The sequence below is a fragment of the Ascaphus truei genome, chromosome 20 (genome assembly GCF_040206685.1).
Source record: "Ascaphus truei isolate aAscTru1 chromosome 20, aAscTru1.hap1, whole genome shotgun sequence".
Lineage (NCBI taxonomy): Eukaryota > Metazoa > Chordata > Amphibia > Anura > Ascaphidae > Ascaphus > Ascaphus truei.
In genome coordinates this window covers 17,767,058-17,789,958 of record NC_134502.1, presented here as the reverse complement: position 1 = coordinate 17,789,958, position 22,901 = coordinate 17,767,058, and the positions used below count along the sequence as shown (strand labels likewise).

The 22,901-nt window shown below is 44.6% G+C and overlaps 1 protein-coding gene across 3 annotated transcripts in view; it reads right to left on the bottom strand.

The window, feature by feature from the left end:
* ADGRE5 (adhesion G protein-coupled receptor E5) overlaps positions 1-22,901 on the bottom strand; it is a 97,738-nt gene that overhangs the window by 55,922 nt on the left and 18,915 nt on the right. For all 3 annotated transcript variants that reach the window (XM_075577357.1, XM_075577359.1, XM_075577358.1), the window contains exons 3-4: positions 22,116-22,241; positions 14,035-14,180 (exon numbers count right to left, since the gene is read on the bottom strand). In XM_075577357.1, the coding sequence (XP_075433472.1) occupies positions 14,035-14,104 (70 nt within the window). In that variant the 5' untranslated portion in view covers positions 14,105-14,180; positions 22,116-22,241. The remainder of the gene's footprint in view (positions 1-14,034; positions 14,181-22,115; positions 22,242-22,901) is intronic.

Genomic DNA, 22,901 nt, shown 5'->3' with positions numbered 1-22,901 from the left:
ATTGAGCCACACTGAGCCACACCTCCCCACACTGAGCCGCACCTCCCCACACTGAGCCACCCCTCCCCACACTGAGCCACACCTCCCCACAATTCTTCAATTAGAACAAACTATGTCGCATGTAAGTACTTATTCTGACAGTAGAAGAATGTTTTGTAGATCTTATTACATAAGAGAGACAAGGTCAGAGTTATAGTTGGGTTGCAGATGTTTTGGGTTTTTCCGGGGAAGGGCCAGCGAGTGACAGATAGTTGCCATTGACAACTGATGGTACGCTGAGGAAATAAGTGTATTTCCTTGTATGGAGGATGAGAAGGTACGACATCAAATTCGGACTCTATAAATACCAAGTAATGCCTTTCGGCCTATGTAATGGCCTACTGCCTTCCAGCATTTTATAAATGAAGTGTCGAGGGAGTTCATCGACATCTGTGTCATATTATACATTGATGACACGCCGATCTTCTCTTCATCTTGGATAAAAATGTACACCATGTAAAGGCAGTTTAAAAAGAATTAAGAGAACATAAACTATTTGTCACATTGGAGAAATGCCAGTTTCATGGCACTACGGTGGAATTTCGGGCTTTTGTTATTACGCCTGAGAGGTATCAAGATGGATCAAAAAAAAATGTTCAGGCAATGATAGATTAGCCACCTCCAATGTCCGTAAGACACGTGGCTTTTTGGAATTTGCACATTTTTCTCATTGGAGTTTTTTCAAGAATTATTGACCCTATTACTCGGCACCTGAGAAAAGGGATCAAGTTTGACTGGAATCCAGAAGTGGATGAGGCATTGAAAGGAAAACTGGTTTAATTGCATTCAGATCCCAATCAACCATACGCAGTGGAAGCGGATGCATCCAATGTGGCCGCCGGGGCAATTCTTTCACAGCGTCATCGAGAAACCGGTCATATGCACCCAGTAGCTTACATTTTGCAGAAACTTTCCCCTGCAGAAATGAACGATACCATTACAGATAAAGAGCTTCCAGCCGTAAAACAAAAACGTCACTTTCGAAGAATGGCACATCATTTGGTCACTGTGTATACAGATCATAACTTCCAGTTCCTTAAATCAGCTCGTCCATTAACCACGCATCAATTGAGGTGGTCCCTATTCTTCGCAGATTATCATTTCATAATGACCTTCTGTCCAGGCCGACCTAATGGCTAGGGGGAGGCCCTTTCACGTAATCCTGAAGAAGGGAGTTTGGGAGGACGATACCAATAAGCCAAGTGTATTTGATCTAGTAAGCGATTTTTTTAGGGGCCTCAGAGACTACAAGTATGTTCTAAAAGATCCAGCAAGTCATGTTGTAAGCCAATTGGTTAGAGTGGCACCCAAAAACAACCTGCCCGAGATCTCCGAACGGGTCTACCCTATCATGGTTCGGCACAATATCTACCCACAATACATTTACAGAGAAGCGTTAAGATGTTGTCACGATTCAACTCTAAGGCTGCGTCCATGCTGCTGCTGAGCGGGCTTGGCGCTTGTCATATAAAATCAATTTGGCGCTTGTCATTTAAAATCAATTTGTATGGTCATGCTCACGCGGCGCGCACGCGCTCGTGAGCGTGCACATGCGCTCTCCCAAGTTTGGCGCTTGGGGAGACAAAGGAAATTGAATTTTGAGCGCGCTGAATGGTCACATGACCCTTCAGCAACCAATCAGCGCCAGTCAATGCTTGGCCACGCCCGCTCGCACGTCACCGCTCTCAAGCATGAGCATGCTCAGCGGCAGCGTGGCCACAGCCTAACAAGTCATCTGGGAATTTCAAAGACCTTGGCTTGGGTACAAAGACATTTTTGGTGACCGTGCAACACTAAAGTATAAGATTATGTGCGTTCTTGTGACATCTGTATTTGATCCAAAACCGACAGCATGGCTCCACAAGGTCTATTGATGACTATAGCTCCATCACCCGTTAAGTGGCATATCTTGTCTTTAGATTTCATGGTAGAACAACCCAAAGAAAGGAGCTACGATACTATCTTGGTGGTCGTTGACTTATTCCCCAAGATGAGTAATTTTACTCCCACTAAAGGAATACCATTTGTGGAACTTCTGGCGCAACTGTTTCTTCAGAACATAGATCACCTTCACGGAGTCCCATCCATCTGGACCTCGGAGAGAGGTTCACAATTTACATCATGTTTCTGGAAAGCTTTCTGTTCCATGGTTGGCATTGACCTACATCTTACCTTTACTTATCATCCGTAACCCGATGGTCAAACACAGAGAGTGAACAAGGTCCTGGAACAATATCTGCAATGACATTTGCAACGAGGAAGTTCCAACTGGGTAGAATTGGTATGGGTGGCAGAATAATAACGTTGAACACTCTGCGTTGAGATATTCTCCATTCTTTTGTGTCTTTGGGTTTCATCCTAGAAGGATTCCAGAACGAACGCCGGATAATCCTACGATATGCTCAGTGGAGGAATGCCATAGAATCATGCTACCGACATTCTCAACTGCTCGAGAAAATTTAACTGAGGCCAGGTCCCCGCTGGCTACTGCAGCGCCTGCTGTGGTGGACACTGCAGGGACAAGATCCGCCCCACAATGGGGCCAGGCCCGCTGCGAGGGGGGGACGCCGTGCTGCGCCGACAAACTCCTGCTCTCAAGAAAATTGAGAGCAGGAGTTGTGACGGAGTGTTAGGCCACGCCCCCCCCCCCCAACAGTTAAGCCAATGAGGACAAACCTGCCGGGTGATGTCATGGCCACGCCCAGTCACTCCCCCATCATGCCCCTGTCTTTCCCCCTGCAGCTCTCTGCAGACCAGGGGACTCGGCTGCACACGTCGCCTGCTTCGCAGGCAGCGGAGCCGCAGCCTAAGGCCTCGGCCATACTCCCTGCTGGTGTGCTGAGGCGCAGGGAAAGCGGGGTGCTTTCCCTGGCTTTGCGGTTGCTTACCGCACGCACTGTCAGCGGGATGTCAGGGGGCGGGCCGGGGGCAGGCGCGTCACAGGCCGGGGGCGGTCCAGTGACGTCACGGAGCTGGTTCGCCCTCATTGGGCGAACCGCTCACGTGACCGGCCTGTCGCGCCGGCAAGCGGGGGAATTTTAAATTCCCCTAAGACCTGCGCTTCCGCACGCTTGCGGAAGCGCAGGTGAGCCCCTACTAAAGCCGCTCTAATTGCAACTGTAGGAGCTCAGTGCTGAGCGGGAGCGCGCGTCAGCGCGCTTCCGCCAGCAAGCAAGGAACATGGCCGAGGCCTAAAGCTAAGCAACGCTACAAGAAATTTGCTGATGAAAAGCAAAGACCATTTATGAACAACTCTACAGAAAATGGGAACGAGGGAGAGTGGGACACACACGATTTCCATATATATATGCACTCGTCCAGGTAAGTTGCAATAGAATATTGAGAATGAATTACATCTCTGAGCTACTGATCAAAATCTCCTACTGTACTCTTAAAAACAAAAATATCACAATATTTATTCAACAATTATGCTATGGCTACATTTACATGGTGTACAGAACAATGTGCAAGAAAATTGCTGTGATATATACAATAGTGTATTTAATATCCTCTCTGGTGAATGCAGGGGTCAAAGGTGAATGCAGGGTCAAAGGATAATGCAGTCAGTTCACTTATGTGAACACTGCCATCTATTGGTTGTAGTGTCGAGGTACGTGGTTAATAGAGCGTATTGGTTAATCTGTATCCATATCTGATTCTATGGATACATGCTAAGTTATAGCAATCAAGACATATAATGTATATAGTGCACACAATAACAGACTCCCCATTAATACCAGAGTTAGGCTGGGGCCATAGTGCCTTCTCCCGCGCAGAGGTGCGCGGAGGCTGAGGGATAGTGGGTGCTTTTCCTGGCCATGCTAGACGGCCGTGGGGGGGGGGGGGGGCGTTCCTAGTGACGTCACGGAGCTGGTTCTCCTTCATTGGGTGAACCGCTCACATGACCCGTCTGTCGCACTGAGAAATCAGTTTAACCGATTTTCTCACGCAACGCGCGCCCCCCCATCTCCCGCTTCCACCGTGCACGCGAGCCCACACGCCGCATGGACGCAAATGTTGCCTGAAGGCAGTCTGATCGTCTGCACGGTCTGCGGCACCATGTCCGAGGCCTTGGGTAGTATTACCTAGTGGTAGGAATCTCTATGCTTATATGTAGCAGATAAATAACCAAAGCAAGGGGGTCTTAGCCCCAGAAATCCACTAATACATACTCACAAGACACTTGCAAGGAGGCACATTTACATAGTTAAACGGATGGTTCTCATAGAAAACCAAACTCCTTAAATCTCCTCCAATATCACCTCAGATGAATCACTGAAAACACACGTGTGTGAGACTATTACTACTACATGCTTAGCTAAGCTTGCGGGTGTATCAGAATGCTGCATGTATAAACACCTGCCCAGATAGGCTATGTTACGCTGTATTAGCTATACGATTATACTTCTGCTGCAAGTGGAGCAGTAGTAAAAGGCTCCGCAAATGCTGAAAACGACGCGCTATGCAATGGTAAAGAGCGCCATACAACCGTTTTAGTAGATTATCGGATCAGACCCGCTTCACCGCATCGGCGTCACCGTGGTAACGTCACTCCCTACGTACATGTTTCGACGCGTTCACTCGTGCTTCTTCAGGGGGAGGAGTAGTAAGCGTACAGGTAGGTAACATAGTATTAATACCCACAGTGGAGGGGTGGGAGGGGGGCGTTGCTGTGTGTATTGGTTAATCCAAAAAAAAATGTATATAAAAGTGATATATCGACGATACAAGATATACAAATGTAAACAAATTTTAAAGATATTAAAAATTAAAAGCAGGTTTTTTTTATAAAAAATTCCAAAGTTACAAACCAAAGCTTAATAAATTGCAGAAAAATTATGTGATTGCTACCAGCTAGTGTCTCTTGCCTCTCCCGGTTTCTTTTTATTATTACTGTTTAATATTATTTTATACGGTTATTATAACTATTATTATTACTATTATCTCTGTATTGTATTGTGGATTTAATTATGTTGGTTCTATTGTCCCCCCACCCACCCCTTCTTTTTTTGGGGGGAGGGGGGCACCCCACCCCCCACCCTGAATATAATTGAAAAACAAATAAAAATTTGCTTGGGAGGAAAAAAAATGAAGAAGCAAAGACCAGCTCCTCAGTATAGTTGCGGGTCATCAAGTTTGGTTATCTTTAAAATAAACGTAAAGCTAACACGTAGGTCCCAGGAACTTCATCCACGTTTTATTCGCCCATGCCCTGTTGAAAAAATGTATCAACCCTGTAGTTCTTAGAGTAAAAACTTCCAGTTTAATACAGATAAATTGTAAGGGTTATGCATTTGGGAAGCAAGAATAAACAGGGCGACTCTACAAATTAAATGGGGATAAATTGGGGGAATCCTTGATGGAGAAGGATTTAGGAGTGCTTGTAGACAGCAGGCTTAGCAATAGTGCCCAAAGTCATGCAGTAGCTGCAAAGGCAAACAAGCATCTTATCTTGCCATTAAACGGGCAATGGATGGAAGGGGAAGTAAACATAATTATACCCCCTTTACAAAGCATTAGTAAGACTACACCTTGAAAATGGAGTACATTTTGTGGGCACCAATCATAAGAAAAGACATTATGGAACTAGAGAGAGTGCAGAGAAGAGCCAACAAATTAATAAAGGGGGATGGACAATATAATTATGAGGAGAGAGCTAGCTAAATTAGATTTATTTACATTAGAAAAGAGGGGATATGATAACTATACAAATATATTCGGGAGACAATACACGGAGCTTTCAAAAGGAACTATTCATCCCATGGGCAGTACAAAGGACTCGGGGCCATCCCTTAAGATGGAGGAAAGGAGATTTCACCAGCAACAAAGGAAAGGGTTCTTTACAGTAAGGGCAGTTACAATGTGGAATTCATTACCCATGGAGACTGTGATGGCAGATACAAAAAATGTGTTCAAAAAAAGGTTAGACATCTTTTTAGATGGGAAAGGTATACAGGGATATACCAAATAAGTATACATGGGAAGGATGTTGATCCAGGGATTAATCCGATTGCCAATTCTTGGAGTCAGGAAGGAATTAATTTTTCCCCTTAATGGGTTTTTTTGTTTGCCTTCCTCTGGGTCAATAAGTATAGATATAGGATAAAGTATCTGTTGTCTAAATTTAGCATACACTGTAGGTTGAACTTGATGGACGTACATCTTTTTTCAACCTCATCTACTATGTAACTATGTAACTATGTAACTATGTAAGTTAACATGAAAGTGTATCCTGTGTTCCACGTCTCACTACTAAAGCCGTTATCTCCTAAAGTAAGACTAACCACGCACCCCCCACCCCCGAGCCTGAGATCTTAGACTCTAGTCTGGAGTATGAGGTTCGGAACATCCACAATTCCAAGTATCAGAGGGGTGAAGAATTATTTTATTTGGTGGTTCGGGTAGGTTACGGGACAGAAGAAAGGTCATGGGAACCGACCACTCCGGTTATCTCTCAGAGTTCCACACTTCCACTCCACTTCTACACAAGTGCTAGCTGTAAATTGCAGCAAAATTGTTACACAGAGGATAACGTCTAATAAAGTATAAATACTATAGCAGGTCCAAATATTCGATGGTGTTTATACCCTTGTGCCCTCAACAGTTTAGATATCAGATGGTAAAGTTAGGGCTGTATATCGCTGGACACTGCTCAGTGACATGGTATGGTGCTCACTGGAGCAGTGATTCCATATTGTGAGAGAAATATAGGCAGTTTGATAGAAACAGGTGATTGCTACTCTTTGTAAATGCAGCATGACTGTTGAAAGACCTTTAAGACCCACCTTCAGACACACTTGCTTAAAGAAGCATATGAATAGCACTGGTGAACATTCTGAACACAGGATACATAAAGCTTGGCCCCCTGCAGATGCACTTACCAGAACTCCCTCCTACTGTCTCTGTACGTTCTCCCTACCTACCAATTAGACTGTAAGCTCCTCGGGGCAGGGACTCCTCTTCCTTAATGTTACTTTTATGTCTGAAGCACTTATTCCCATGATCTGTTATTTATATTATCTGTTATTTATTGGATTACCACATGTATTACTGCTGTGAAGCGCTATGTACATTAATGGCGCTATATACATAAAGAAGTACAATACAGAGATCGCTTAATAAACTAGAATTCTGTTAGCCCTAATGCAGAGACAGATAGGGGAGGGTGACGGGAGGAGGGATAGGAGACGGTATTCCCTAAAAGAGAACATTTGTAAACAGAACCTTGTTTTCCTTAGGTGTAAACTAGGAAGTACTAGGGTTGGGCGATATACAGGAATTCAATAATATTGCGATAACTTAATCTCTCGGAGTGCCGATATGGGAGATTAACTGTTATTGCGATACTATGGGATGTCAGTGGTCAGAGCTGAAGCTTTGAAGCTGCCACTGTGCTGCCCCAAGTCCCACTCCCTCCCTGCTTCTGAATGTTGACTCAGAGAGAGGGGGAGGAGCTTCGAGCAGCATGGGGAGAGAGCATGTGAGAGCAAAGGGCTGCAGCAGGCAAAGGTAGGAACTACTCTCCTCACTTTCCCCCTACCCACCCTCTCCTGGGACACTTACGGTAGAGGCAGCGATTATTCTAACAAAAACCAGTGGCAATTCCCCAAAAGACCCAGGTACACCCAGGTACATTCTGAATACATGCCTTAAACTTTCCTTAAACTAGCCCCAGCATTTCTGCATTTATTAATGGCCTATCAGATTAACAGCGGGGGGTCCCTGGCAGTCCCATTCAAACTGAATTGGACTGCCAGGGATCCCTGCTGTGTTAATCCTATGGGTCGTTAGTCAATGCAGAAATGCCTTAAACGTGCCTCAAACTAGCCCAGAACATACCCAGCACATACCCAGCACATACCCAGAATGTAACCCGGCTAGTTTACAGCAAATGTTAGAATAAACGTTGCCTCTACTGTAGCCCTTTCTCTCTTACTCCTGGGGAACTTAATCCCTTCTCCACCCTCCCTATTGGACACAACCCCTTCCCTACCCTCCTCCTGGGACACTTAACTCCTCCCCTCCCCCTGGAAAGGTTTTGGGAATGTAGGTCTCTATTTTCTAGAAAATCTAACCAATATGTATTTATTTTGAAAACACATTTTATTTACATTTACTAGGTCATTTTCAGACTTTTATTTTAACAAATTTATTGCGATATATATTGTTATCACGATAAATTTCTTAATATCATTATCGTGGTCAAAATGTTGATATCGCACAATCCTAGGTAATACCTCCTTAAATGAGGAAAGATAAGGTAATCGTGGTTATAGAGGCACCAGACGAGCGCAAAGAGGAGCGAAAAAGGCTCCGGTCACAGACAAATGGAGAGTTCCCCTTTCGACCGGCGCCCGACAGGGAACAGTGCCAATCAAATGATGTCAGCAGAACCCCACGTGCGGCTTTCTTGTCTATTGTTGTATACTTGATGTCACTCTCTCAGTAGCACTCCAATTGAGATATATATATATATATAGGATTTGTGTATCCTCATCATCAATACATTTTGATTAGTTCATCAACCTTGAGTGCTGTCTCTTCATTACATTCTTGTGCTATATATATCTATATCTATATATATAGATAGATATAGATATATATTATATATATATATATATATATATATATATATATATATGTAGTGGGTTTGGGTTCTTTTCAATGTAATCAGTAGATCCTGACAACATACATGAATTAACAGTCTATTAAGAGCTTCCTTTCCCCCCGGAAAGAGGTGGGGAGAACCTACTTTACCTCTTTCTTCTAGAATCTGCCGCGAGCAAAGTCCTACCCACACCCGCCCTGTCTTTAGGCATGAAGAACGGCGGGTATTGGAAGAAGGATCGGGATTCTGCTCTGTATTTGTCACAGCTTGGGAATACTTTGGCGCGAGTAATGTATATTCGGGGAGTGGGGGGGGGGAGGGGGGACTAAGTCAGTATTGGCTCCTGGAAGGAGGTCTGAATATGGTAATTTGGGGAAGGCGGTACCATTCTCGGCTTGGGCGGCCGGAATGGTGGTGACCGTTCCGTATGGGGGCTCTGTGCCATTTGGCCTAAGGTGCTGAATGGCGTAATCGGCACGGGCTGAGGGTACCCCTCGAGCTCTGGTAGAGGTGAGCGGAGCAATCTGACTGGGTCCCAAGTTGGGGATAAACGTGATATCTATCATGTTGTTTATAAATAAAGCTGCGCTTAGTATTTTCTCCCAAGAACTTGTATGGTGTGTTTATTGGGAATGGAAGAGGGGTTCAGCTCGAGGCATGGGTAAGTCAACAGAAAAAAACCCAGATAGTAATGGACTAAACAATGTGTCATACTGAATGTAGCATTGGGGCATCTTTGTAGATTGTTGTATATTTTAGGTCACTATCCCAATAGCACACCAAGTGACACAGATAAATCTATATATCCAAAACTCTAAGGATGTCTACACTGTGATGGGCTGAACATCTCGTCCTTGGTTTAAAGCTCACCCAATCCCACTTCCATGTTGTAATCAGTAGGTCCTGACACACACATGAATTAACGGCCTATTAAGAGCTTTCTTGACCCCCGAGAGAGATGGAGAAAACCTTCACTGCTGCAACAACCAAAGGAAGTATAAGTATATTTTTAATTGCACTTGATCTTGAAGATTCCCCCCCCCCCCCTATTAGAGCATTTCTGTTTTTAACTGTACATAGCACATACAGTGCTTGTTCTTTTACACCCTTTAGGCACTGCATACATGTCATGCACCCGATGCTGTAGGCACTGTGTCTCTCATTTCCTGTTCTCCCTCTGCAGTGGAAGAAATACACGAGACAGTATGATATTGGTGGCGTGGGACCTGCTGACAGGGTCACACAGTGACGTGGGTGACAGGCTTAAAATGTTTTTGGCCAATGGATTGAACTAAATGCTCCAACTTATGAGAAGAAGAAACAGATAGTAAATAACGAAATCATTTGTCCTGTTGAATGTAGCATTGGGGCGTCTTTGTATATGTTATATACTTTAGGTCACTATTACAATAGCACTCCAATTGACACAAATACATATATACAGCTCAACCCCGTTATGACGCGATCCGTTACAACGCGAATCCACTTATAACGCGATGCGAGCGTGGCTCCCAATTTTCGTATTTATGGATACTTTACAACACGATTATTGGCGTCTTAAGTACTTTATTGTACAATGCATACAACTGTACATTATTTCTAACGCGATCCGCTTATAACGCGATGTGATTCTTTGGACCCCAAGCACAGCGTTATAAGGGGGTTGAGCTGTATAATGCAGTGGGTTTGGGGGTTTGAGCTAGCTAAGACTTGGTATGTCACAGTGGAACACAATAGCACAATGTAACACAGCACAATGTGAGAGTGTGGCACAGTACCACAATTTGGCACAGTGCAATACAACAGCACAAAATGACACGGTGCGACACAATAACGCAATGTGAGACACTGAGCACAACCACCGAGTGTGACGGCCCAGCACAATAACACAGTGTGAGACACTGAGCACAACCACACGAGTGTGACGGCCCAGCACAATAACACAGTGTGAGACACTGAACACAACAGTGTGACGGCGCAACACAAGAACACAATGTGAGACACTGAACACAACAGTGCTATACAAGAACATGCTATTATTATTATGTGACACTGTAAAGCAGTAACATAATGGGACACAGTGTAGCACAACAACACACTGGGGACACAGTATAACACAACACACAGTGAGACTACAGAGGCTATATACAAGCGTCGCTATCAGTGACTTTTGTGGTAAAACAGACGCACAGATTAGCGCGTTTAGTGCGTCTCTGGGCGCCAATGTATAGAAACAAGGTTGATGTGGGCAACATCGTAGGGCCCAAAGGACGCTGGGGAGGGAGAGTTTGGATTTTGTGGGTGGCGCCGCATGTAAATTATATGTATTATACACAGAGCAGCGTGTGTATCTGTATTATACACAGAGCAGCGCGTGTATCTGTATTATACACAGAGCAGCGTGTGTATCCTGTATTATACACAGAGCAGTGTGTGTATCTGTATTATACACAGAGCAGTGCGTGTATCTGTATTATACACCAGAGCAGTGTGTGTCTGTATTATACACAGAGCAGTGTGTGTCTGTATTATACACAGAGCAGTGTGTGTATCTGTATTATACACAGAGCAGTGTGTGTATCTGTATTATACCACAGAGCAGTGCGTGTATCTGTATTATACACAGAGCAGCGTGTGTATCTGTATTATACACAGAGCAGCGTGTGTATCTGTATTATACACAGAGCAGTGTGTTTATCTGTATTATACACAGAGCAGTGTGTTTATCTGTATTATACACAGAGCAGTGTGTGTATCTGTATTATACACAGAGCAGTGCGTGTATCTGTATTATACACAGAGCAGTGTGTTTATCTGTATTATACACAGAGCAGTGTGTGTATCTGTATTATACACAGAGCAGTGTGTGTATCTGGTATTATACACAGAGCAGTGTGTTTATCTGTATTATACACAGAGCAGCGTGTGTATCTGTATTATACACAGAGCAGTGTGTTTATCTGTATTATACACAGAGCAGTGTGTTTATCTGTATTATACACAGAGCAGTGTGTTTATCTGTATTATACACAGAGCAGTGTGTGTATCTGTATTATACACAGAGCAGTGTGTTTATCTGTATTATACACAGAGCAGTGTGTTTATCTGTATTATACACAGAGCAGTGTGTGTATCTGTATTATACACAGAGCAGTGCGTGTATCTGTATTATACACAGAGCAGCGTGTGTATCTGTATTATACACAGAGCAGCGTGTGTATCTGTATTATACACAGAGCAGTGTGTTTATCTGTATTATACACAGAGCAGTGTGTTTATCTGTATTATACACAGAGCAGTGTGTGTATCTGTATTATACACAGAGCAGTGCGTGTATCTGTATTATACACAGAGCAGTGTGTGTCTGTATTATACACAGAGCAGTGTGTGTATCTGTATTATACACAGAGCAGTGTGTTTATCTGTATTATACACAGAGCAGCGTGTGTATCTGTATTATACACAGAGCAGTGTGTTTATCTGTATTATACACAGAGCAGTGTGTTTATCTGTATTATACACAGAGCAGTGTGTTTATCTGTATTATACACAGAGCAGTGTGTGTATCTGTATTATACACAGAGCAGTGTGTTTATCTGTATTATACACAGAGCAGTGTGTTTATCTGTATTATACACAGAGCAGTGTGTGTATCTGTATTATACACAGAGCAGTGGTTATCTGTATTATACACAGAGCAGTGTGTTTATCTGTATTATACACAGAGCAGCGTGTGTATCTGTATTATACACAGAGCAGTGTGTGTATCTGTATTATACACAGAGCAGTGTGTTTATCTGTATTATACACAGAGCAGCGTATATCTGTATTATACACAGAGCAACGTGTGTATCTGTACTTATACACAGAGCAGTGTGTGTATCTATATTATACACAGAGCAGTGTGTATCTGTATATACACAGAGCTGTATCTATTATACACAGAGCAGTGTGTTGTATCTGTATTATACACAGAGCAGTGTGTTTATCTGTATTATACACAGAGCAGTGTGTGTATCTGTATTATACACAGAGCAGGGTGTAGCTGTATTATACACAGAGCAGTGTGTGTATTCATGTATTATACACAGAGCAGCGTGTGTATCTGTATTATACACAGAGCAGGGGTGTGTATCTGTATTATACACAGAGCAGTGTGTATCTGTATTATACACAGAGCAGTGTGTATCTGTATTATACACAGAGCAGTGTGTATCTGTATTATACACAGAGCAGTGTGTGTATCTGTATTATACACAGAGCAGTGTGTATCTCGTATTATACACAGAGCAGTGTGTGTATCTGTATTATACACAGAGCGTGTGTGTATCTGTATTATACACAGAGCAGTGTGTATCTGTATTATACACAGAGCAGTGTGTGTATCTGTATTATACACAGAGCAGTGTGTATCTGTATTATACACAGAGCAGGTGTGTATCTGTATTATACACAGAAGTGTGTTATCTGTATTATACACAGAGCAGTGTGTGTATCTGTATTATACACAGAGCAGTGTGTATCTGTATTATACACAGAGCAGTGTGTGTATCTGTATTATACACAGAGCAGTGTGTGTATCTGTATTATACACAGAGCAGTGGTGTTATCTGTATTATACACAGAGCAGTGTGTTTATCTGTATTATACATCAGAGCAGTGTGTGTAATCTGTATTATACACAGAGCAGTGGTGTTATCTGTATTATACACAGAGCATGTGTGTATCAGTATTATACACAGAGCAGTGCTGTATCTGTATTATACACAGAGCAGTGTGTTTATCTGTATTATACACAGAGCAGTGTGTGTATCTTGTATTATACACAGAGCAGCGTGTGTATCTGTATTATACACAGAGCAGCAGTGTTGTATCTGTATTATACACAGAGCAGTGTGTGTATCTGTATTATACACAGAGCAGCGTGTGTATCTGTATTATACACAGAGCAGCATGTGTATCTGTATTATACACAGAGCAGTGTGTGTCTGTATTATACACCAGAGCAGAGTGTTTATCTGTATTATACACAGAGCAGTGTGTTTATCTGTATATACACAGAGCAGTGTGTATCTGTATTATACACAGAGCAATGTGTATCTGTATATTATACACAGAGCTACGCAGAGCAGCGTGTGTATCTGTATTATACACAGAGCAGCGTATATCTGTATTATACGCAGAGCAGTGTGTGTATCTGTATTATACACAGAACAGCGTATATCTGTATTGTACACAGAGCAGCGTGTCTGTATTATACACAGAGCAGCGTGTGTATCTGTATTATAAACAGAGCAGCATGTGTATCTGTATTATACACAGAGCAGCGTGTGAAACTATATTATACACAGGACACTCACACTTTATAGAACTAGTTGTGTACTTACCTACACAACGTGTCTTGTTAGGACAGAATTGTGTTACGTTGTTTGCTGAGCGGAATCCTGTTGCACACATACAGTGGAAGCCGCCCACTACGTTTATACAGTCTGTGTTCGCACCGCACGACAAGCCAATAAACACTCATTTATATCTGAAAACACAAAGCAAGACACACAATGACACAACTGTAAGGTATGTGTGTAACACACAGTGATATAAACAGTGATACACGCACACTGACACATACAGGGATACAGTACACACACAGTGACATAAACAGTGATACACACAGTGACACACACGGTGATATCAAAAGTGATACCATCTTATCAACAGTGACATATACAGTGCTATAAACAGCGATACATCTCCTCCAATACACAGTATTAACAATACCCACTGCTATCATAGGTATGAGAACTATCTGACTACAATTAAAATAAACAAGTGTCTTCTTTGTGAGAGAGGGGGAAGAGTGTGTGTGTGTGTGTGTGTGTCTCTCTCTCTGTGTCTCTTTGTGTGTGTGTGTGTGTGTGTCTCTCTCTGTCTCCATTTTCTCTATCCCACCCTTCCCCCCCCCCCCCATTGCTCTCTCTCTCCCCCATTGCTCTCTCTCTCTCCGTTTGACCCCCACCCTCAGTCCGTTTGTGCCCCCCCTCTCAGTCCGTTTGCTCCCCCCTCTCAGTCCGTTTGCCCCCCCAGTCCGTTTGCCCCCAGTCCGTTTGCCCCCCCCTCTCAGTCCGTTTGCCCCCCCTCTCAGTCCGTTTGCCCCCCCAGTTCGTTTGCCCCCCCCCGTCCGTTTGCCCCCCCCCCAGTCCGTTTGCCCCCCCCCAGACCGTTTGCCCCCCCCAGTCCGTTTGCCCCCCCAGTCCGTTTGCCCCCCCCAGTCCGTTTGCCCCCCCTCTCCGTTAGCCCCCCCAGTCCGTTTGCCCCCCCCTCAGTCCGTTTGCCCCCCCCCAGTTCGTTTGCCCCCCCCCAGTCCGTTTGCCCCCCCCCCAGACCGTTTGCCCCCCCCAGTCCGTTTGCCCCCCCCAGTCCGTTTGCCCCCCAGTCCGTTTGCCCCCCCCCCTCTCTCGTTAGCCTCCCCCAGTCAGTTTGCCCCCCCCTCAGTCCGTTTGCCCCCCCCCAGTTCGTTTGCCCCCCCAGTCCGTTTGCCCCCCCCAGTCTGTATGCCCCCCCAGTCCGTTTGCCCCCCCCAGTCCGTTTGCCCCCCCCCCCCAGTCCGTTTGCCCGCCCCAGTCCGTTTGCCCCCCCCAGTCCGTTTGCCCCCCCCCAGTCCGTTTGCCCCCCCCAGTCCGTTTGCCCCCCCCAGTCCGTTTGCCCCCCCCAGTCCGTTTGCGCCCCCCCCCCAGTCCGTTTGCCCCCCCCAGTCGTTTGCCCACCCCCCCAGTCCGTTTGCCCCCCCCCCCCAGTCCGTTTGCCCCCCCCAGTCCGTTTGCCCCCCCAGTCCGTTTGCCCCCCCCCCAGTCCGTTTCCCCCCCCAAGTCCGTTTGCCCCCCCCCAGTCCGTTTGCCCCCCCCCCAGTCCGTTTGCCCCTTCCCCCAGTCCGTTTGCCCCCCCAGTCTGTTTGCCCCCCCCCCCAGTCCGTTTGCCCCCCCCAGTCCGTTTGCCCCCCCCAGTCCGTTTGCCCCCCCCAGTCCGTTTGCGCCCCCCCCCAGTCTGTTTGCCCCCCCCAGTCCGTTTGCCCCCCCCAGTCCGTTTGCCCCCCCCCAGTCCGTTTGCCCCCCCCCCCAGTCCGTTTGCCCCCCCCAGTCCGTTTGCCCCCCCCAGTCCGTTTGTCCCCCCCCCCAGTCCGTTTGTCCCACCCCCAGTCCGTTTGCCCCCCCCCAGTCCGTTTGCCCCCCCCAGTCCGTTTGCCCCCCCCCCAGTCCGTTTGCCCCCCCCCAGTCCGTTTGCCCCCCCCCAGTCCGTTTGTCCCCCCCCCCGTCCGTTTGCCCCCCCCCCCCGTCCGTTTGCCCCCCCCCCCCCGTCCGTTTGCCCCCCCCCCCCGTCCGTTTGCCCCCCCCCCGTCCGTTTGCCCCCCCCCCCGTCCGTTTGCCCCCCCCAGTCCGTTTGCCCCCCCCCCCCCGTCCGTTTGCCCCCCCCAGTCCGTTTGCCCTCCCCCCCCCATTTCCACTTCTCTCTGCTAAATTCAGTGTTGGTGTTTTGTGTGACAGTAAAACACACCCTCTCTTCCCATTTGTCACATGACCATGTCACATGACCCTGCTCCCAGCACAAAAGTATAGCTCGGCTGTCTCCCCAAGCCCAAAGCTTAGGAGCGCGTGAGCGCGCGCACAGCGTGAGAGCGGATGTGAGGATCTACATTGCAGAAGGTAAGCGCGCTAAGCGGGGACCGCCCCCGAGGGGACTCAGCCTGAGAGAGAGAGAGAGAACAATGAGAGGGAGAACACTGAGAGAGAGACAACAGTGAGAGAGAGAGAGAACAATGAGAGGGAGAACACTGAGAGAGAGACAACAGTGAGAGAGAGAGAGAGAGAACAATGAGAGGGAGAACACTGAGAGAGAGACAACAGTGAGAGAGAGAGAGAACAATGAGAGGGAGAACACTGAGAGAGAGACAACAGTGAGAGAGAGAGAGAGAGAACAATGAGAGGGAGAACACTGAGAGAGAGACAACAGTGAGAGAGAGAGAGAACAATGAGAGAGAGAACACTGAGAGAGAGACAACAGTGAGAGAGAGAGAGAACAATGAGAGGGAGAACACTGAGAGAGAGACAACAGTGAGAGAGAGAGAGAACAATGAGAGAGAGAACACTGAGAGAGAGACAACAGTGAGAGAGAGGGCGTATGAGAGAAGAGAGAGAGAGAGAGAAAGTGAGGTGTTTACAACTTGGTTATATGGGGTAATAGAAGTTATAGGAAGGGGTTATATATGAATAGATTATGTGCGTCCCTTGTGAGTGTGAGGGAGGGAGAACAGTGAAAGAGAGAGAGAGAGCACAGTGAGTGAGAGAGAACAGTGAAAGAGAGAGCAAGAGAGAGAGATAAATCAGTGAGAGAGAACAGTGAGTGAGAGAGGGAGAGAGAGAACACTGAGAGAAAACAGTGAGTGAGAGAGAGAGAGGAGGGGAGGACAGTGAGAGAGAGGAGGGGAGGACAGTGAGAGAGAGGAGGGGAGGACAGTGAGAGAGAGGGTGGAGGGGAGAAGAGTGAGAGGGAGAGAGAGAGAAAGAGATGTGGTTACAACGTGCTTATATGTGGTAATAGGAGTTATAGGGAGGGGTTACATATTATTATAGCCCTTGGTGTATATCCTGCTGCCACCACTGGTGTAAATAGCCTGGATGACGGCTGCTCACTAGCTTCAGTATACACTTAGCTGCAGTGTCCTCTTATACACACACTTACTAATGCACTCCCATTTACCCCTATTCTTTGTGTTAGTCACCCTACACAGCGGTTAGATTGTAAGCTCTTCGGGGCAGGGACTGTGCTCACCCAATGTTACATTTATATCTTGATGCACTTATCCCATCTGTATTATTCTATCCCTGTATTGTAATGTTGTAAAGCGCTGGCTACCTGGCTAGTGCTATAAATAAAAATACACATAAAGGGTGATATACACAGTGACACACACAGTGATATACGCATAGTGACACACAGTTATATACACAGTGACACACACAGTAATATACACATAGTGACACACAGTTATATACACAGTGACACACACAGTAATATACACATAGTGACACACAGTTATATACACAGTGACACACACAGTAATATACACATAGTGACACACAGTTATATACACAGTGACACACACAGTAATATACACATAGTGACACACAGTTATATACACAGTGACACACACAGTAATATACACAGTGACACACACAGTAATATACACATAGTGACACACACAGTAATATACACATAGTGACACACAGTTATATACACAGTGACACACACAGTAATATACACATAGTGACACACAGTTATATTTATACACAGTGACACACACAGTAATATACACATAGTGACACACAGTTATATACACAGTGACACACACAGTGATATACACATAGTGACACACAGTTATATACACAGTGACACACAGTAATATACGCATAGTGACACACAGTTATATACACAGTGACACACACAGTAATATACACATAGTGACACACAGTTATATACACAGTGACACACAGTAATATACGCATAGTGACACACAGTTATATACACAGTGACACACACAGTAATATACACATAGTGATACACAGTTATATACACAGTGACACACACAGTAATATACACATAGTGACACACAGTTATATTTATACACAGTGACACACACAGTAATATACACATAGTGACACACAGTTATATACACAGTGACACACACAGTAATATACACATAGTGACACACAGTTATATACACAGTGACACACACAGTAATATACACAGTGACACACAGTTATATACACAGTGACACACACAGTAATATACACATAGTGACACACAGTTATATACACAGTGACACACACAGTAATATACACATAGTGACACACAGTTATATACACAGTGACACACACAGTAATATACACAGTGACACACAGTTATATACACAGTGACACACACAGTAATATACACATAGTGACACACAGTTATATACACAGTGACACACACAGTAATATACACATAGTGACACACAGTTATATACACAGTGACACACACAGTAATATACACATAGTGACACAGTGATATACACAGTGACACACACAGTAATATACACATAGTGACACACAGTTATATACACATAGTGACACAGTTATATACACAGTGACACACACAGTAATATACACATAGTGACACACACAGTAATATACACATAGTGACACACAGTTATATACACAGTGACACACACAGTAATATACACATAGTGACACACAGTTTTATACACAGTGACACACACAGTAATATACACATAGTGACACACAGTTATATACACAGTGACACACACATGAAACACAGTAATATAGACAAAGTGACACACAGTAATATACACAAAGTGACACACACAGTGATATACACAGTGACACACACAGTGATATACACAGTGACACACACAGTAATATACACATAGTGACACACAGTTATATACACAGTGACACACACAGTAATATACACATAGTGACACACAGTTATATACACAGTGACACACACAGTAATATACACATAGTGACACACAGTTATATACACAGTGACACACACAGTAATATACACATAGTGACACACAGTTATATACACAGTGACACACACAGTAATATACACAGTGACACACACAGTAATATGCACATAGTGACACACAGTTTTATACACAGTGACACACACAGTAATATACACATAGTGACACACAGTTATATACACAGTGACACACACAGTAATATACACATAGTGACACACAGTTATATACACAGTGACACACACAGTAATATACACATAGTGACACACAGTTATATACACAGTGACACACACATGAAACACAGTTATATAGACAAAGTGACACACAGTAATATACACAAAGTGACACACACAGTTATATACACAGTGACACACACAGTAATATACACATAGTGACACACAGTTATATACACAGTTACACACACAGTAATATACACATAGTGACACACACAGTAATATACACATAGTGACACACAGTTATATACACAGTGACACACACAGTAATATACACATAGTGACACACAGTTTTATACACAGTGACACACACAGTAATATACACATAGTGACACACAGTTATATACACAGTGACACACACAGTAATATACACATAGTGACACACAGTTATATACACAGTGACACACACAGTAATATACACATAGTGACACACAGTTATATACACAGTGACACACACAGTAATATACACATAGTGACACAGTTATATACACAGTGACACACACAGTAATATACACATAGTGACACACACAGTAATATACACATAGTGACACACAGTTATATACACAGTGACAGACACAGTAATATACACATAGTGACACACAGTTTTATACACAGTGACACACACAGTAATATACACATAGTGACACACAGTTATATACACAGTGACACACACATGAAACACAGTAATATAGACAAAGTGACACACAGTAATATACACAAAGTGACACACACAGTGATATACACAGTGACACACACAGTGATATACACAGTGACACACACAGTAATATACACATAGTGACACACAGTTATATACACAGTGACACACACAGTAATATACACATAGTGACACACAGTTATATACACAGTGACACACACAGTAATATACACATAGTGACACACAGTTATATACACAGTGACACACACAGTAATATACACATAGTGACACACAGTTATATACACAGTGACACACACAGTAATATACACAGTGACACACACAGTAATATGCACATAGTGACACACAGTTTTATACACAGTGACACACACAGTAATATACACATAGTGACACACAGTTATATACACAGTGACACACACATGAAACACAGTTATATAGACAAAGTGACACACAGTAATATACACAAAGTGACACACACAGTGATATACACAGTAATATACACATAGTGACACACAGTTATATACACAGTGACACACACAGTAATATACACATACAGGCATACCCCGGTTTAAGGACACTCACTTTAAGTACACTCACGAGTAAGGACATATCGCACAGTAGGCGAAAACAGCAGCTCACGCATGCGCCTGTCAGCACGTCCTGAACAGCATTACCAGCTCCCTACCTGTACTGAAGCTGTGCGCAAGCGGGGAGACTATAGAGCCTGTTACAAATGCGTTATTTACATCAGTTATGCACGTATATGACGATTGCAGTACAGTACATGCATCGATAAGTGGGGGAAAAGGGAGTGCTTCACTTTAAGTACATTTTCGCTTTACATACATGCTCCGGTCCCATTGCGTACGTTAATGCGGGGTATGCCTGTAGTGACACAGTGATATACACAGTGACACACACAGTAATATACACATAGTGACACACAGTTATATACACAGTGACACACACAGTAATATACACATAGTGACACACAGTTATATACACAGTGACACACACAGTAATATACACATAGTGACACACAGTTATATACACAGTGACACACACAGTAATATACACATAGTGACACACAGTTATATTTATACACAGTGACACACACAGTAATATACACATAGTGACACACAGTTATATACACAGTGACACACACAGTAATATACACATAGTGACACACAGTTATATACACAGTGACACACAGAGTAATATACACATAGTGACACACAGTTCTATACACAGTGACACACACAGTAATATACACATAGTGACACACAGTTCTATACACAGTGACACACACAGTAATATACACATAGTGACACACACAGTAATATACACATAGTGACACACAGTTATATACACAGTGACACACACAGTAATATACACATAGTGACACACAGTTATATACACAGTGACACACACTGTAATATACACAAAGTGACACACAATAATATACACAAAGTGATACAAAGAGTGACAGACACAGGATGACACACAGTAATATACACATAGTGACACACAGTAATATACACAAAGTGACACACACAGTAATATACACAAAGTGACACACACAGTAATATACACAAAGTGACACACACAGTAATATACACAGGATGACACACACAGTGATATACACAGGATGACACACATAGTGATATACACAGGATGACACACATAGTGATATACACAGGATGACACACACTGATATACACAGGATGACACACACACTGATATACACAGGATGACACACACTGATATACACAGGATGACACACACACTGATATACACAGGATGACACACACACTGATATGCACATAGCGACACACACACAGAGTGACATACACAGGATGGCACATACAGTAATATACACAAAGTGACACACACAGTGATATACACATAGTGACACAGAGTGACAGACACAGGATGACACACACAGTGACACACACTGAGACTCATACACACTGACACACTCACCATCACAAAAGGTCTCTCTTCCTGATCCCACTGTAACATATCCTTTCCGACAGTGACATCTCGACTTATTACCAGAGCAATCATCATCACTTGGACAGATCCAATTACCACCACACACTGATCCATCTGCAGGGTGACACAGTGACACATGGAGTCTGTCCCTCCCCCCGCAGGGTGACACAGTGACACATGGAGTCTGTCCCTCCCCCCGCAGGGTGACACAGTGACACATGGAGTCTGTCTCTCCCACTGCAGGGTGACACAGTGACACATGGAGTCTGTCCCTCCCCCCGCAGGGTGACACAGTGACACATGGAGTCTGTCTCTCCCACTGCAGGGTGACACAGTGACACATGGAGTCTGTCCCTCCCCCCGCAGGGTGACAAGGTGACACAGACAGTAGGGAGCTATGGGACATGGAGTCTCTCCCTCCCACCACAGGGTGACACAGTGACACAGACAGAAGGGAGCTATGGGACATGGAGTCTGTCCCTCCCACTGCAGGGTGACACAGTGACACATGGAGTCTGTCCCTCCCACCGCAGGGTGACACAGTGACACATGGAGTCTGTCTCTCCCACTGCAGGGTGACACAGTGACACATGGAGTCTGTCCCTCCCACCGCAGGGTGACACAGTGACACATGGAGTCTGTCTCTCCCACTGCAGGGTGACACAGTGACACATGGAGTCTGTCCCTCCCCCCGCAGGGAGACACAGTGACACAGACAGGAGGGAGCTATGGGACATGGAGTCTCTCCCTCCCCACACAGGGTGACACAGTGAC